The 16421-nt window shown below is 42.9% G+C and overlaps 1 protein-coding gene across 2 annotated transcripts in view; it reads left to right on the forward strand.

The window, feature by feature from the left end:
- Positions 1-16421, forward strand: part of LATS2 (large tumor suppressor kinase 2) — a 51023-nt gene that overhangs the window by 23015 nt on the left and 11587 nt on the right. For both annotated transcript variants that reach the window (XR_010387310.1, XM_026108890.2), the window contains exon 3: positions 13609-13741. Coding sequence is in view for 1 of the 2 variants with exons in the window: in XM_026108890.2 (XP_025964675.2) it covers positions 13609-13741 (133 nt within the window). In the remaining variant the exon portion in view is untranslated. The remainder of the gene's footprint in view (positions 1-13608; positions 13742-16421) is intronic.

Consider the following 16421-nt stretch of genomic DNA (forward strand, 5'->3'; position numbering starts at 1 on the left):
ACTATATAAGAGGGATATTGTGAAAGCCTAGAAAGAAATGAATTTATACTTGCAAAAGATATTTCTGAAAAGCATTATGCAATAAAAGCTATGCTGGACGATTGTGTTCCTTTCAGTTGTTGTGTTCAATATTATCTAATGTTTCCCCCCCTACAGTTCCATGTTTAACTGGACTTGGGTGTCTGCTTACATGGTTGCTCTAGGACACCAATTAAGTTGTTTGTTACCAACAGGCTTTAATTTTTCTTTTTTTTTTTTTTACACTTTTCTAAATGACCGGAGAAAAGGAGCAGTCGTGTGAGGTGTCACCAAGGAGCAGAAGCAGCCTTGCCTTCTCTGCCTGCGCTGGGCCAGGTTTGGGGATGGCGGTGGGCATTTCTGCCTCCCCGGCAGTAGCTCCGGAGCCGAGGAAGATGCAGCTGCTCTCCGGGGGGATTGTTTGCCTCTCCGTGGAATCCTGTCCCGGTCAGCTATGTGCTAAGAATGTGAATAATTTTGCTGCGGCTGCTTTACATGTAAAAAGCCTGACCTTAAGATATTTTATCCAGCTGGGTTTTTTCTTTCTCTTTTTTTGCCTGTAGCGCTGTTAGAGTTGAGAGTTTTGTCTTGCGACTGTAGAAAGCTGCACTAACTAGCAGTCATACAGAACATTTAGTACAAAGGGGTATTTTTGTCGTCTTAAAAACCATTAAGTGGTAGTCTGTGGTGGTTAGAAATTCTTACTTTTGGACCTATAGTTATACATGTGTGTTTGATAGAGCTAATGAAACTAAGCATTGCATGGAGACTTCTGGCAAATGTCTGATGAGATCCCCAGTGCTGCAAAGGTTATTGTATTACCAAGGTGAGTAGATTGTTTATAAAGGGTTAAACGTTGAATGCCATTTTTGTATTTTTGAATGAGAATTTAAAAAGAGAAAGAATTATAATTAATAAATGAAGTTCCAAAATATCAACAAATCTTAAACCATAATAATGCCTATAAAAAAACTAGCGCACATCCTCCTACTCTTTGAGCAATAAATATGTCAAATTGTCTTGCCTAGCACACTCATATTCTGTGTGTGTGTGCACACGCACACGTGTGTGTGTGTACTGAAAAATATTAGGATTCGCAAGATAAAACCCAGATGTTTCTTCAGTCACATGAGACATGCTCCTTTGGACGGAGGCTCACAGAGAAGTAGCCTACATTTGTCCTGCAATGGAGCTGTATTTCCTGAGGTTTTTTGCTTTTTGAATGTGCATTACTGTTTGATGTCAGTTAGGATCCCATCGTGGTATAAATCCTCAATGGAGAAAACAGTTCACTTGTGATGGATTCCAACCAGATATCCTGGAGGTTTTATAGTTCTATTAAAGCATTCCCAAAAGAAAAATTAAGGGGAACAAAACTCTACTATACTTCTAATGCCCATATCAGGAATACCCTTGAACACATATATTAACCTTGTTTGAAAACTTATGTTAGTATTTGACTTTGAATGTGGATAGGTGACTTAAATTTACTAACTGTCTTTACTTCAAAAATAAGAGTTTTCCTTTTCTGGAAAAGAGGTTTTAAAACTACACTTGAAAGATTGTGTTTTAATGCTGAATAAAGCTATATAAAACTGCAGGAAAAGGAGGAGAGAGAAGTATCTCTCTTTCCATGTTAAAATCTTAGGAAATAAAAGAAAACTTGTCATGCATTAAGTAGGCAGCACTCAGTAAGTCTGATTGAGGCACTGCTTACAAGGATAGGTGCAAAATTCAGCTTGTAGAGCTTGCGAGAAATGCGATCAACAGTGTTAATGCATTTCAAATTTGCAGCACCATGTGACATGCTGGGGAAGAGCTGACTTCAGCAAGAGCTGACTTCAGCAGCACAAAAAGCTCCTCCTGACTTTGACAATTCTTTTCTGTGCTTTGAGGCTTTATTCCTGCACAGCAAACCTTGTAACTCATCTCACTGAATCTGAATAACAAGTCCCTTGTAGCCAGTTTGGCTAAGAAATCATTTCCAAGCTCTGAGATTGTATAAAAATCATACATAACTAAGTAAGTATGTGTGCCTGTCTTCCTAGTAGAGGGGGCGGAATGAGAGCCACTCAGTTTTAGCGTCTGTGGCCACTGACAAGAAATGCTGCAGTATAGAAGTAGCGTTATTGTCAATGTAATGCCAGCCAAATGCATTTTTGGTTGACGTGTGCAGTAAAATTAGCAAATACATCACTTGCTGCTAATGAAGAGGAATAAGCTCATCATGAAACCTTCACTGAACTGCTACTCTAGGCAGATTGATTTATTTGCCCTGTTAGGGCAAGAAACGCTTTTCCTTCCAAAAAGAAAAAAAAAGGAAAAAAGCTGGTCTCGAGGAGAGCAGGGATGGCCTGCTGTTCTTGCACCAGATGTCTCTGGTTGCTTACAGGGAGGGATAAAATACTAAGACCTCAGTACTTCTCATTTTTGCACAAAATAAAAGAAACTGATTCCAAGGGATTACTGATAACTTGCAAGAATTTATAGAGTCCTTTTCAATATGGTAGTTGGCCTTTGCACAGCAAGATGTTGCTTTTGCTGGAACTGCCATCTTAATATATACAGTCATTTAAGATGCATTATGTCAGGAATAGATTTTTTTAAAGACTGCATGCCTTGAGCCTAGGAGTGCCTAGGTAGAGACGCTCCCTTGGACCCCTGGAGTATGGAGTAGCAGGCTTAACATGTTTAAGAGATGCCATTTTTTTTAAATTTATGGCTGGGTTTTGTGTGTGGGGATCCCAGCGCACCACTGAAAATGTAGCTATCCTGGAGTGCCTTTCCTAAAACGGCAGTGATATTCTGCAGCTTGGTGCACCCATCTCTCTGGGCTGCAGCCAGTAGTACCTCAGCTTTGAAGATGTCTTGTGTGCAAGCTTAGTTATCATGTTTTACATGTGTTAAGAGTTTGTGAGATTTTAGTGGAAATGATAAATTCATGAAGGCAACTTGCTGTGTCCCCCCCCCCCCCCGTCCCCCTGGAAGTTGTAGTAGTTCTTTCTTGCAGTGTTTATTTTATTTTCTCAAATTTCTCAAATATTTTCTAAAATTCTTTAATACTGATAGGGATGTTAATGACAGCACTATTGGCCACATTTGCAGGTTTGGTTAGGCTGAGCCAGAGGGGCAGAAGCGGAGCAGGGAGAATTGGTCTGGCCGCAGCCTGCCCGTTCTCGCGGGCAGGGAAAGCTTCCTGACTGCACAGGGGAGAGGAAACGCATGGCACCTCTCCCGCTGTTCTTGTGGTTTCAGTGCACCCGAGTTGGTGAAAAAGTGATAGAAAAATGCTTCCTGTAAGTGTCATTTCAAGCTGAGGTCTTTCTTCAAATTCTGGATCTGTTACCGCTTTCCAATCATACCATCCCCAATTTCAAAATCATACCAACACCAAAAGAAAGGTTTCAAGCCCAGTGGTTGCCATGCATTTGCAGATTCTGGCTCCTTGTGTATCTTCCTTCTAGTTACAAAGGCTGCAAAACCTGATTTGGTCTGCTGATGGTTTTTGGCAAGCCCTGGCAGCCCGCCGTTACCCAGTGCTGCTGCTCAAAGGAGCAGATTGATGGCTGCTCTTCACATCGCCTCGGCTGCTTTGCTGTTAGGAAAAAGAAAGGGGAAGGGGAGATGTTGCATTCAAGGCTTTAGCAACTTGAATCAAAACACAGGGACTTGGTAATGAGCTCTCTGCTGTCTTGGACTTCTCTGCCCTGTACAAAGGATTTAATTTGGAGTACTGAATCTGGCCTTGCTCTGTGTCAGAGTTGCAAGCCCCAGAGTTGGTCGTATGTTGGACTTAGTGTGAAAAGGGGATGGTATGTTTGGTAATGCCTCTAGTTACTCGAAAAGGTGAACAGGAGCCTGGAAAGGGTTTTCACTCAGCAAAGCAGGACAGATGATGGTGTTCTTGGTTTGCAGTGGCTCATATGCTTATTCTTGAATTTGTTTTCTAATTGCCCTCTGTTTCCTTTTCTTCAGAGTTCACATTTCATCCTAGGGTGTCACGTTACCTTTGCGATAGTAAAAGCACAGAGGATGAGTGCCTTGCTTTGGCTTGGCTTGTGGGAACAGCAGAAACTCTTCAGCCTCGCTGGTTAATGAAAGGCACATGCATATATGGCTGAGGGCAGTGTGTGACGGAGCGGAGGTTGCCACAAAGGCTGCCAGTCAAGAGGGACAGGAGTAAGCTGGAGCTGAGGAGGCAGCACCTGCTACGGACCATTTTCAGGGGATGGGAAGTTTTCTGTCCCTGCCAGTGAAGTAGGGGGCTTTGGGGAAGTCGCCTTAGAAAATAGCACTTGCATGTGCGCGTGTGTGTGTCTGTGCATAAACACATGCATGAAGTAAACAAAGATCTTCCATGCAGCTCTGTAACATAAACCTGCCAATACACTAATTTATAAATGGTGTTTATATAATACGGTTTGGCCTGAGTATAAAATTTCAGAATTAGTACATAATAATGCTCCGGGTTTGAGTTCCCTCTACTCCAGTGCTGAGTAAAGATTAGGAGAGATTTGTATGACTTTCTGTCTGTCGATGCACTGGTCATGGGTCATTTGGTTAGACTGAACTCTGAATAGTTTAAATAGCTCTCTAGTGAGCAGACTTAGAGAGTAATGAGGAGGAGTTATGGCTGTACATACAATTGTTTGTTCTGTTTTAAATTAAAAATCCCTTTTAGAATCGGATCCTTCCCTTGTGTTTGTGTAAGGCTCAGTACAGTGCAGAGGGCTTTGGGTGCCATCACAGTAGAAAGGATTTTTTGCAGATAGAAGATGAGATACTTAGAGCAGTGAAGATGTACAAATACACACTTTTCCTTTTCCCTTATTTTATCATTAATGCAAACCTGATCCGTGAACTTTGATGTATAGATAATCCCGTAGTAGTGCATGTGGCTGAAGTGAAATGCTCTGTATGCATACTCCTTACACCTCTGTTCAGATGTGTGATCTGAAGCAAAGTGTGTGTTTTCTAGAAAGGGAATTTTCTGTATTTGGGGAGATAATCATATTGCCTGTGACTGGTCAGCCAACTTTGATTTTGCCATCAGGAGTTTATGCTCCTTCAAAAGTCGTGGGGGAGAACAGAAAGGCGTGTTAGTGCATCTGAGCTAGGCGGCTGGTCGCTGCCTGTTTTGCACGCTAACAGCATCTCTCCACTGAGTGCCTAGGACAACGAGACTTCTGCCATGGGCCTCTGCAGCGACGGATGCTCTTTTTCCAAGGCCCACTGGGATCAGGGAGGAGGACAGGCTCCCAGCTCTTTTCCACTGCCTCTCCGGTTTACCTATTAAGCTGTCTCTGTGATGAGTCCTTTCCACCCAGCTCCCTTCGCGCTCACGCATCACGCCTGCCTCCTGGTCCGGACAGAGCAGCACAGCTCTCTCCTTGCTTCCCAGCCTGCTTGGCAGAAAGGGGAAAAAAATGGTGTTCCTGGTGGCTTTGGGTTATTCTCACTCCCCCTTCATTATCGTTATTAATGCTCTGGCCTCTCTTTCCTTGCCCATTTTTAACTGTTCTTTCGTGACACTGCAGTTTCCTATAGAGCCAAGCGTGTTCCTTGGGGCAGGACCTCTTTCTGGGTCCTGCAGGCCTTTCCCCTTTCCAAGAAGGCACAGTGTATTTTTTAATGCATTGCTTTCAAAGGACCTACAGGCCTACCATAAATTAGATTAATTTTGACAAAATCACATACACCCCCACACACACATACATTACATAATATATATGTATACATGCATGTCTCTATGTACACACACATACTATGACAGTAACAGGAGATGTCTGATTAAATCTTATTGAATTTGAAAATTGACATTATAGCACATGTGGTTTTTTTCTTTAAACATATCGCATCTCTTGAATGGTTCAGCAGAACTTCTTGAAGTGTTTACATAGGCGCTCTTTGTCTGGCGATGCCTTGTTATAAATACTCCCTTCGTTTTACAAGCATTTGTTTGGAAATATGTTGAGCAGCCATGCTTGGTTTATTTCCAAATGTCTTAACTTTGGGACCTTGGATTGGCTTATAGCCCAAATTTCATATCTCTCCTTTTCATGCAAAGAACCATATTTGAACAACTCGGAGAGCCCAAGGGCTGTAGTGTAAAATGGCAGGCTGCCTCTGTTAAGTACTGGTGGTCAAATACAGTGTGTGTTACAAGGACCTGTAGTGGGGGAACATACTGTATGAGTTCAGTTAAAAGAACAAAGAGTTATATACTGCTGCTTGATACAAATTACCCTGCATTAAAGTATTTTAATATAATTGCTGTCTTTTAAGATGCCTGTTAGGGAGCTATGCCAGTTTTCCAGTTATTATTTTCAGCCCTTGCTTTTTATGTCTTGTCTTTCTGAACTTGGTGAAGCTGTCATGATGGTTGTTTTGTATAGATGCAAGCGCACCCTGCTACTGAGTCGATAGATAAGAGTCTCTTTTCCTTCTGGAAAAACTTAAATTGCTTTGAAAAGCCATGAACGGCTTTTCGAGGAGGAAAGGCAGTTGAGGAAAAAAACAGGGCAGAAGTGTCATGATGGCTCTTTTATTTTGATTTTTTTGGTGATGCTTCTGAGAGAACTTTGTATTAGCTCTATGGCTAGTAAAATGCAAAAAGTAACTTGATAAATTTAGCTTGTTTGTTTGCTTTTTAATCTTCCAGAACTGTTTTAAGTCTGAAGAGATACTAGAAACCTTCCGAGCAGCTCTAATCTTGTTCATCAAAAGATACTTCTCCATCTCTAATTACATTTGTTTTATTTTACTTCATTCCTTCCATAGCCAGGGTAAATATGCATGTCCTGTGGCTCAGAGGATTAAAGTAATCTTCTTGCAGAATTTGGTTTGTGGGGGTAGCAATGCAAGTGGTTCTGTCCTAGGACCCAGCAGCATTGTTGCTTTAGCCCTCCAACATCCTTTTTTGCCTGCTACTCCAATCTTCTGGGCTGGACTTAATTATCTTACTTGTGTTTAATCATATATTATCATAGTACCGTAAGCAAACCAAGAACAGGTCCCCGTTGTACCAGGTGCTGCACAAACACAGAGTGGTGAATAAGCTACTCCATTAGGTACCTTCTACAGGTGTTTAAATCAAGACTAAAAATCTTGGAAGTGCAAGCAGAATGAGCAGTGGGGTAGCGGTAAATGTCATGCTAGTTTCTTTTTTTTCCTTCTGATAGGACATTTACTGGAGCATTGCAGCATTTCCTAAATCCTCCCTCTATCTTTTGGGCATACTCCCTTTAGTAGTTCTTCAAACGTCCCTTAAAATAAGTTATTTTAAAAGTTTCTGGTTAGAGTTGCTCATTACCTGTAATTCCTCATTCCTAATTTACTTTTCAGGTTTTTTTTCACATGTTGATGTGATGAAACTTAATGAGTCTTTCATAGATTTAACTGTGAGATTAGAAACATATTTCAGTTCATTGCCAATCCATATTCTTTTGTCTTCCCTGACTTTATGTACCATAGGTATATACCATCTTCTTCTTCTTACTGTTTCCATTCATAATTCTCATAGAAAAACACAGGAACATTCTGACCGCGTGAAGGACTGCACAGTCAAAGCGGACCAGGACTGGAGTATCCTACCCCAAAAAGTGGTGACCTTAAGGACTGGAGTAATAGCAAAACTGAAACTAGGTTCAGCAACCTAAAGGGCAGAATGCTGTAAGCAAGGACTGAAAGCCAAGATCAGAGCCCTAAACTCAAACTTCCTCTGCTGAAAAGAACAAGGATAGGGAATGACTTTACCATGGGGATAACTTTTTTCCACCTCTGTTTGCACGTCAACTAGAGTCGTGTGTGCAGCTCTTGTCAGAGCTTACCATGTTTCAGTCTGATCTTTCTTGGTGGAGACAAGAGCTACTGCAGCCATAAAGAAAACAAAGAGCCTGTTCTACCAGAGAAACTAAAAGAATGTGGTTTATTTAGCTCAGGAGGCCAAACGGCATCCCCTAGGATGAAGGGCACCCGCTCTGCATAGGTAACAGCAGAGCTGCTGAAGTTAGAAGACAGTGGAAGCCAGAAGCAGAAGGAATAAACTGGCCAAGCCTAAATTAGGCAGAAAATAAGAGGGAGCTTTGTAACCAGGAAAAGCAATACAGCTTTGGAAAAGCTAATAGGAGCAATGGAGCTGGAAAAATCCTAACTAGCCTTGGGATGGATTTCCATTAGTTTCTGAATGGATTACATGGTTATGAATGGACTGAATGAGCTGGTGACAAAAAATGGGCACCCAGTAGGTCTCTGCCAGTGCTGGGTTTTTCCTGCGTTTTCGATACACTAAAACTGAAGATGGTTCTCAAGTTAGCTCCTTATTTACGAGTCTAGAATATTTTAATTAGGATCAGAGTTAGGCATGGGAATTTGTGGGCAAAATTGAGCCCCTGATGTTAGCAGCCTGAAATCAAGCAAAACAGAGCTAGAGTACAGAGCTGGATGAAGCACCCAATTAGAGAATAATTACGGATAGAGAATACAAACAAAATAAGGATCTCTTCTGTGGGGCTGCAGTAATCCCAACAGAGCATATTGTACACATTGTTTCCTGAATTTCTCGGGTTTTGCGTGTTTGAAATCATGAATGAAAATTCCTACAGTGGTGGGCTATCTCTGTGAAAGGTTTGTAATCAATTCTGGGTCGTCTCTTCTGGCATGAACTTCAGTTTTCTCCCTTCCGCGGGGAGCTTGTATCTGTTTCCTGCATCTGTTGCCCATCCCTCTTTGTGAATGGAAAGCAAGTAATTAATTTTTGTTGTTGTTAGCGATTAATTACCCTTGCCAAATTTTGGAGGACCTATTGTCTCCTTCAGACACAATGTTCTTGGGAAAAAGTCTTACTTATTGTAACCTCTTGTGCAATCTTCACTTGGATGATAAATACATCTTGGCAACTAGAAGCTTTCTGAATGAAAAATGTTGCTGGACAACCCTGTAGTACAGCAAGAACGCTAGCCTCTGCCAATGCTGGTGGAGAACAGCCAGGCAGGAGGGTAAAATGGGGAAAGCCTTTCACGCTGCCTACAGAGCACAGAGTGAGATGGAGTCTGTATATGCACACATCCAAATATCTGTTTACCATCAAACAAGGATTTTTCCTGTTGAGCATCTGAGCTCAAAGGTGGCTTTCCTTCTAGCAAAGTCCTGAAATCTCTGGGAAGGCTTCCTTCTACCAGTGCAGGACTGGGGAAATAACTGAGGGCATGTTGTCCCTGCAGCTGTCTGGCTTGGGTAGCCCACTGTAGGGACTAGCAGGAAAACATCCCTCTCCCCATTTCTCTCCATGCACCCAAAATCTGGAATCCTGCAGAGCTGCCTCCCTCCCCAAATGCTGAGAGTCCCTCTGATGGTGACTGTGGTTCTTGCCCTGACTGGGGCTTTCCATTAGATCTGTCCAGAACCACAGCTGACCACTTAAACCTCATTTTAATACTGCAACTGTAACATTAATAATGAAATTATTAAAAGTTAGTAGTAAAAGGCACATATTTTCCCCTCGTAGCTGCTTTTTTCTTTTCTTTTTCTGCTTTTCTCTTTTTTTGTTCAGCCGCAGCTTGTGGTGTCTAAAAGCCAGAAGGTGCCTAAAAGCTCGGCACAGCGAGATGTTTGAGTTCTCCGGAGCGCACACACAGAATGTGAAGAATGAGCCGGGGCTGGGACCGCTCCGTTCCCTTGTGGTTTGTGCGCGCGCGCTGCCAAGGGCTTGTGTTTCTCCTTGGAGCCTGACAGCTGGCGCTGGGGTTAGCAGCGCGCAGCCGTCCGCCAGTTTTCCCGAGCCGCACTGCGGCTGACAGCGTTTGGCCTGGCGGAAGGAGAACGATCAGAAACAGAGGGCCTGGTACACTGTACCTGGCAGTAATGGAAATCTTTGTTGACCTCAGTGGGAGCTGGATTTGATCCTGCGCCTGCTTGAATGTTTTGGCATTGGATACAGCTCCAACTGGATTTTTTTTTAGTATGTCTTATCTCTGGTCTTTTTTCGCCCCATTCCTAAAATGTACTTACCTTAGAGTTGTATACAGTCAAGGCAGTTCCGTGCCCAGTGTAGCTGTGCACATTTATCTGTGCCCAGCGCCTGTCCCGTTACTTCCGTGGCCCTTGTCTGGTCTGCAACAGCAGCTGGTGAACTTTTTGGATTGATTTCTCTTCATGAGCCCATTCTGCTGCCCCTCACAAATGCTCCCAATCTGCCTTAAGCCTCTGCCCTCAACCCCCAGCTCTGCCACGGGGGTAACCACCCGTACTGTTTAATCCATCTTCTGCCCTTTTTCCTGTGCCTCAAAAACCCCAGTTTGCAGCAGACCCAGCCCTGGCTCCCAGTTGCAGTTCCCTCACAGCCCGGTCGCCCACTCGTGCTGCACCCAGCCCCCCAGCTGCTCCCCCCAGCCTCTGGCCCCGCTGCCGGTGTCCGGCAGGCCAGCCCTCCGGCGCCGCGGCCCAGCGTAGCTCACCAATACAGTGCGCGCGGGAGGGAGACGGCCGCCGTGCCCCCTCGCGCACCGAGCGCGCCCTCACGTGAGCCTCAGCCACGGATCTACTTGTCTCCTGCGTGAGAACGAGCGTTGTGCTCTTCGCGGGGGTGACACGGAGGAGAGAGCTGTGGCTGCGGAGGATGGAGATGGGGAAAACAAGGTAGAGAAGGATGAAGGCCAGCTGTGCTACTGCTGGAGCTGCCTGTGGCGCTCTGCTGCCTGGGGGGGTTGGTCTCCTGGGTGGAGAACTGCTGCTCTGTGGTGGCATGTAATCCGCCTCTGAGGAAAGGGGAGTCCTTTTATTTGTGTAACCTCTGTGTTTTGCTCGTTGCTGTCCATTTGCTCGGCGATCATGCTAGGCTTTTGTGAACCCTCAGCCTAAAGGGTTGTTTGTGTCTCCTAATAGCCGGGGTGAAAAAGGCAAAAGCTATGGGAGTGGGGTACGGCGGGGGGAACACAGGTGCTTTTTGAACCACAAACAGGTTGCTTAGTTTTTTCCAACAGTCATGTAAGCGCTAAGAAAATAGGCTATGTAATGAGGAAACCTTTCTGAGAGTGGGAGCTGACCTAATGAGAGGAGAGCGCCTGGGAGCCGGGGTGCAGGTGTGCTGTGTGGGCTGGTGGTTTGCAGGGGCAGGTTGTGGGTGACACATTTGCCCGTCCCAGGCTCTTGCTGGCCCTCTGTTAAGTTCTCCTGCAGTCTGCACTGAAACATATTGAGCTTTTTCCCTCCTGTTCGTCCAGTTGAAGTTTAAGCACGAACCCCTTACCATAGCTGCTGGAGGTAGAACATGCCTCTTTGAATAGACTTTTGTCTTTTCTTTCTTTGTTTTTCTGACAGAAACAATGGCAAGAGATGACAACAGTAGTGTCAGTGTTGGGGGAAAGGATTGTTTTCAGAGATTATCTCTCTACACAGGTGGTATAAACCAAACCTGCTTTAGCCCCTTTAAGTCCCGCAGAGCCAACACAGCTAAGAGACAGAGAAGTGGATTATGTGAGCTGTTTTCTTATGACTCATTAAGATACTTGCTTACCAAGCATTTATTCTCTTGGAACCTCGTTGAAGACAAAACCAAAAAAAAAAAAAAAAAAAAAAAAGCCAATGACTTACAAGCCATCTCAGGGACCTTTTGATCTTGCATATTGAGAATATTTGATTTAGTCTTTAAGACTTGTGATCTGAGGCTGGATCCCAGCTGGTGTAAATGGGCAGAGGGTGTTAGCAGCCCAGAGGAACTGGGCTGTAAAGCGCAGAGTCTCTGGATGATGAGAATGCTGAGCACTAGGATGTGAATTTGCTAATACTTTAGAAACGTATTCAGAAGAAGGGGGAAAAAAAGAGAGGAAAAAACATTGTGGGAAATTCTTTCCTTCATGCATAATAGTTTTTCACTGATTTAAAATTGCCCTTACTAATGTGTTGATGCCAGTGAAATATTTCAGCTATAGGAAATGTGAAACCAACTCCTGCCTTTCTATGAATTATGAGTCATAAATTGTATGAAAAATATTCAAACTTGCTATCATTATTCCCCAAGCAGAACCTCTGAGTAATGGAGAAAATGCTGCCATTTTGGGGGGGAGTAGGAGGAGACTGATCTAAGCAAAGTAAAATGCCAAGTGCCAGCGTGTGGCTTTGTGCTAAGTGTGAATTAGTGTCATCTAAGATGATCCTCTCTTGCTAAGTAAAAAGTAAGCCAGAAAGTTACATGTACTTGCAGTTCAACTGAGCAGAGTTGTTCTTTGCTACAAATGATGTGGAAAAGGAGCATACATGTTGGGGCTACCTGAATGCTAGCCAAGGTGCAGAACTGCCCCTTGGGAGAGCTGAGTGCTTGTGCCAACCCAGTCGTCACACCTGCAAAGTTGGCAAGCTAAGTCAAGAAGGCGCAAACAGCATCTGATTCAGCCCTCAAATGGGCAGGTTGAGATGGCAGAATTCCCCTGAGACTGGCAATAAAGTGGCAAGATAATACCATACTGAGATTTGCCAGCAAGTCCTTGATGGTGACATTCATTTCATCCAGCTTTAGCCATCTAAGAGATAGGAGTTGAGTTCAAACCAGTCTTCTCTGATCTTCTTCTACGGTCACCAAAGATCAATTACTGTATATACCTATTTTATGAATTGCTTCCTGGAAGTGATTATGGAAAGGTTCTCAACAGATAGTTTAGACTAGGTATCTAACTTTTTGATGGCTGAAGTTCAGTGATTTGTTTAAGCTCTGGTTTTGGGGTACTCTATATCTTCAGGAAAGACCATGCAACCTCGTGAGCATTTGTGAATTTTACTTCGCATCCTATGGTTAGAGTCATTGACGAAAGGTATTCAGTGTAACTGGACCATGGGTAAATATATAACACAAACTCCAGGAGAGTGTGACTTCCTGACTGAGAGCAAGGCACACTAACAGTGGATGCGATAGAGAGATTTAATCAGACTATTCGTTTTTGCTGCAGTTTTAGTTCTTCGGTTGTGTTTGGCACCCATATTAACGTTTTAGTGATGGATGTGTGCCCAATAAAATACAGCTAAAAAGAATAGTAGTGTGAAATCCAGTTTAATATGCTAGTAATTTTCCAAATAGATAGTGAATGATGTACCAGCTGTACTGACAATAGCAGAGTCTTCCTCTGTGGACTCTCGTGGGGCCAGGATTTGCTCAGTAGAAGTCAGTCGCTGCCTCATTAGCATCTTGTGCCATCCTTGAAAGCTTCGTTTTTACTGTATAGAGACATTCAGGTGTGACTAAGAAATATGCTGCTTGAATACCAAAAGCTAAATATTTCTTTCTTTCTTATATCAAATCATGCTGCCTTTTGCAGATCTGATTCAAGGTTTACTTATAAGTGCAGGTTTCAATTTGATGCTTTTTTAGTTGCCAGAGTTTGTGTGGGTTGTGTTTTTTGTTATTTTTTGCTTTTAATTTTTGAGTTGTGTAAGTCATACAAATGTTTTCAAAATATGAGTCCAATTGGCTTTAGGCAGCTGTGATCTGGTGCAAGTTATAAAATGTTTCCATAAATGTAAGAAAGCTTACTGCTCTCTAGCCTAAAATACAATACTTGGGTTTTGTCTCACTGTTAATTGACTCTTGTTTGATTTATTTAGGAGATGGCCATCCGAGCACTAAAGCAGACTGGTAGCAGAAGTATTGAAGCGGCTCTGGAGTATATCAGTAAGATGGGCTACTTGGATCCTAGAAATGAGCAGATAGTACGTGTAATTAAGCAGACCTCACCAGGTAAGCATAAACTTTGCTTTACATTGTATTCTTTCTTCTTGTAATACACTAGTTTTTAAAGTAGACTTGTAAAAAGAGGTGGATTGGCAGTATTTGACAGTGGTCTTGTAGGAGACAGTCACATGAACATGGCAAGGTGAGCTGGGCTGGAAGCTGAACACAAGTCACCTGCTTTGCAAGAAGCGTCCATGTGCACGTTCTTACTCCACCTTCCTAAACACAAAGCAGGAAGTTTGTCCTTCCGTGCAAGTCAAGTCAACCACCTCAAGTTTACCAGAAAGTAAAAACTGGCACATAGGTAGTTACTATGGAGTTGTGAGATAGCTCACTTCCCAGGAATTCGTTAATGTTGACACCTTTGTAAGCACACTGCAGCAATAGCTTGGGCCAAGATGACAGAAGCTTTGCTGTTCATTCCTGCTAGCCTCCTTCAGCCTTGTTTCATGTAAACTAGCAAATGGGAACATTCAGGCCCTGCATATGTCTCATCAGTAAACACCAAACCACTACAGACAGAAGACCTTGCAAGAGTTGTTTGCATTCAGACATTAGTATGCACTTAGAGCACTGCCAAATGCATTTGATTTATGATCAGGATACACTCGAGTTTGGATAGAGTTTGTTACTTTTATAGTCTTTCAGTTTTAAAAATTGGCCGAGTAGGCAAATTACCATCCTCTAAGTGGTTGAACCTGTGGAGTCATGTAGGGTTATATGCTACGGAGGGGTTAGTGGAAGAAGGGTTGAGTGGGCTGGAGAGCTGCTGTGAGGGGGCTGTTTTGTAGGATGTGAAAGTTCTCTTGCGTCAGCTGCAACATTTAGGCTTTTAAAGGCTTGTCTGTGTTGGAGTAGTTGATGCTAACAAAATCCATTCAAACCAAGTCTTATTACAATAGTAAAACCCTCCAAGTACAGTCATAAATTGAGTTTACTGAGTGCAAGTGATTTCCACACACCAATTTTCTCATCTTGGTCACCTTAGCAGCATCTTCCTTCTTGCCTCCTGATCAAATTGAAAATCTGTTTTGGAAAACACATTAAATTTGGGAAAGTTGACAGAGAGGCATGGCCAGAAATGAGGAAAGCTGGGGAATAAAATGCCCATTCAGTTTACAAACAAAAATCCTTGGAAAGGGATTTCTTCAGTAAGGCCACTTCTTTCTTGGAGAGACCCAAGGGCAGCCACATAAAGGGAAAAAGGAAGAGGGGAAAGACCTCATTTCCAAAGTAGTCGCTCCAAGGAATGGAGCTTCAAATGTGGTGGCAAATGGTGCGTGACTGTTTGTAGGGAGCAGCTCTGCTACCCTTTCTACCAGTCGTGGTCTTCCTGTTTTATTATTTGGGGAAACTCTGGAAAAGCCTGAGGAGAGGATGTTTCCTAGGCTTTTTTTCCTGCAGGATGGCCACCTGACAGATAAAGAAGGCCTGTCTGCACTGCTGCCGTTTGGAGAGCTCTTTCATAGTGCATGTACAAATGTGGCCTCAGCTGGACTTTAAGGAGAGTTTAAAATATTTTTGACAGACTTACTGAATTGTGTTTTGCTTTCTAATATAAAGCCTTTATTCCTTCAATTGAAGGAACACATCCAGTCCTAAAAAACATACATTTCCTCTGAAAGGGTTGAAAAATCTGTTTTGAACTTTTTTTAGTCTTTCCAGGATAGAGTTTTAATTACCCAGTTGTCTTCAGTTTGCTTTTGTTTTTGCTTTCTGAGCATCTCCACTGCATGCAGATTTCTAAATAATTGAACTACTTCAGCTATTTTGAATGCTGAACCTTTCAAGCTGAAGAGCTGTCTTTACTTTTGGGATACTTAGAATGCAAAACTCACATGTCATGTAATGTCATGTAACATGTCATGCTTGAGGTACTGCAAAATCATATTGGTTAGTTTTGTTTTAGATTGCTTGTGCTAGGACAGTGTAGGTCTCCTGCAGGTGATGTCATGTAAGGCTCCCTGGGAACTTCTTCACTTGCGGTTTGAGAGTTTAGAACTTTTGCTTTTGAATTTTCTATATTGGTGTATGAAAACTTTAATAGTAAAGCTCACAAGAATTTTAGTGTACAGACAAGACTCAAATAAAACTTATCAGATATTACTGTGGGACAGAGAATATATATTAAAATAGTTTATCTTATGACTACAGTTGCTGAAATACATGCTGATCTAAAACCCTTCACAGGCGACAGATACAGTCACAACATTTGTTGTGTTGGATGGGAATGTGTGAACAAAAAATCATTTGCAACTACCACATTTGGTATCTTTGCAGATCCAAATATTTTTTAGTCAGACCAGAACAGACTTACTGGTATACAAATCTAGGAGGTGGAGGTCATATCTCTCTTGATATCAGCAAGATTACTTGCACAGCTGAAATATGTGTCCCAAAGGAGGACAGTTATTGCTACTACTTTCCTTCATTGCCGCTGGTAGGGGAAAACAAACTCTGTTTACAGCTGAGACTCAGTATGAATCCTGCTGACAGAGATGCTGCATGGTTCATATAAGGGGCTGCCTTCCGTTTCTAGGCCCGAGTAGCAACATTTTAGGGTGCTTTGGATTGACACAACCTCATCAATGCATCTCATTGTGTCTCAACACATTAGCTGTTGGCAGTACTGTTACCAGTCCAAGCCGTGGTAAGCAGGGCCTTGCGTTGTCATAGGAAAAAGAGC

The sequence above is a fragment of the Dromaius novaehollandiae genome, chromosome 1 (assembly GCF_036370855.1).
Source record: "Dromaius novaehollandiae isolate bDroNov1 chromosome 1, bDroNov1.hap1, whole genome shotgun sequence".
NCBI classification, from domain to species: domain Eukaryota; kingdom Metazoa; phylum Chordata; class Aves; order Casuariiformes; family Dromaiidae; genus Dromaius; species Dromaius novaehollandiae.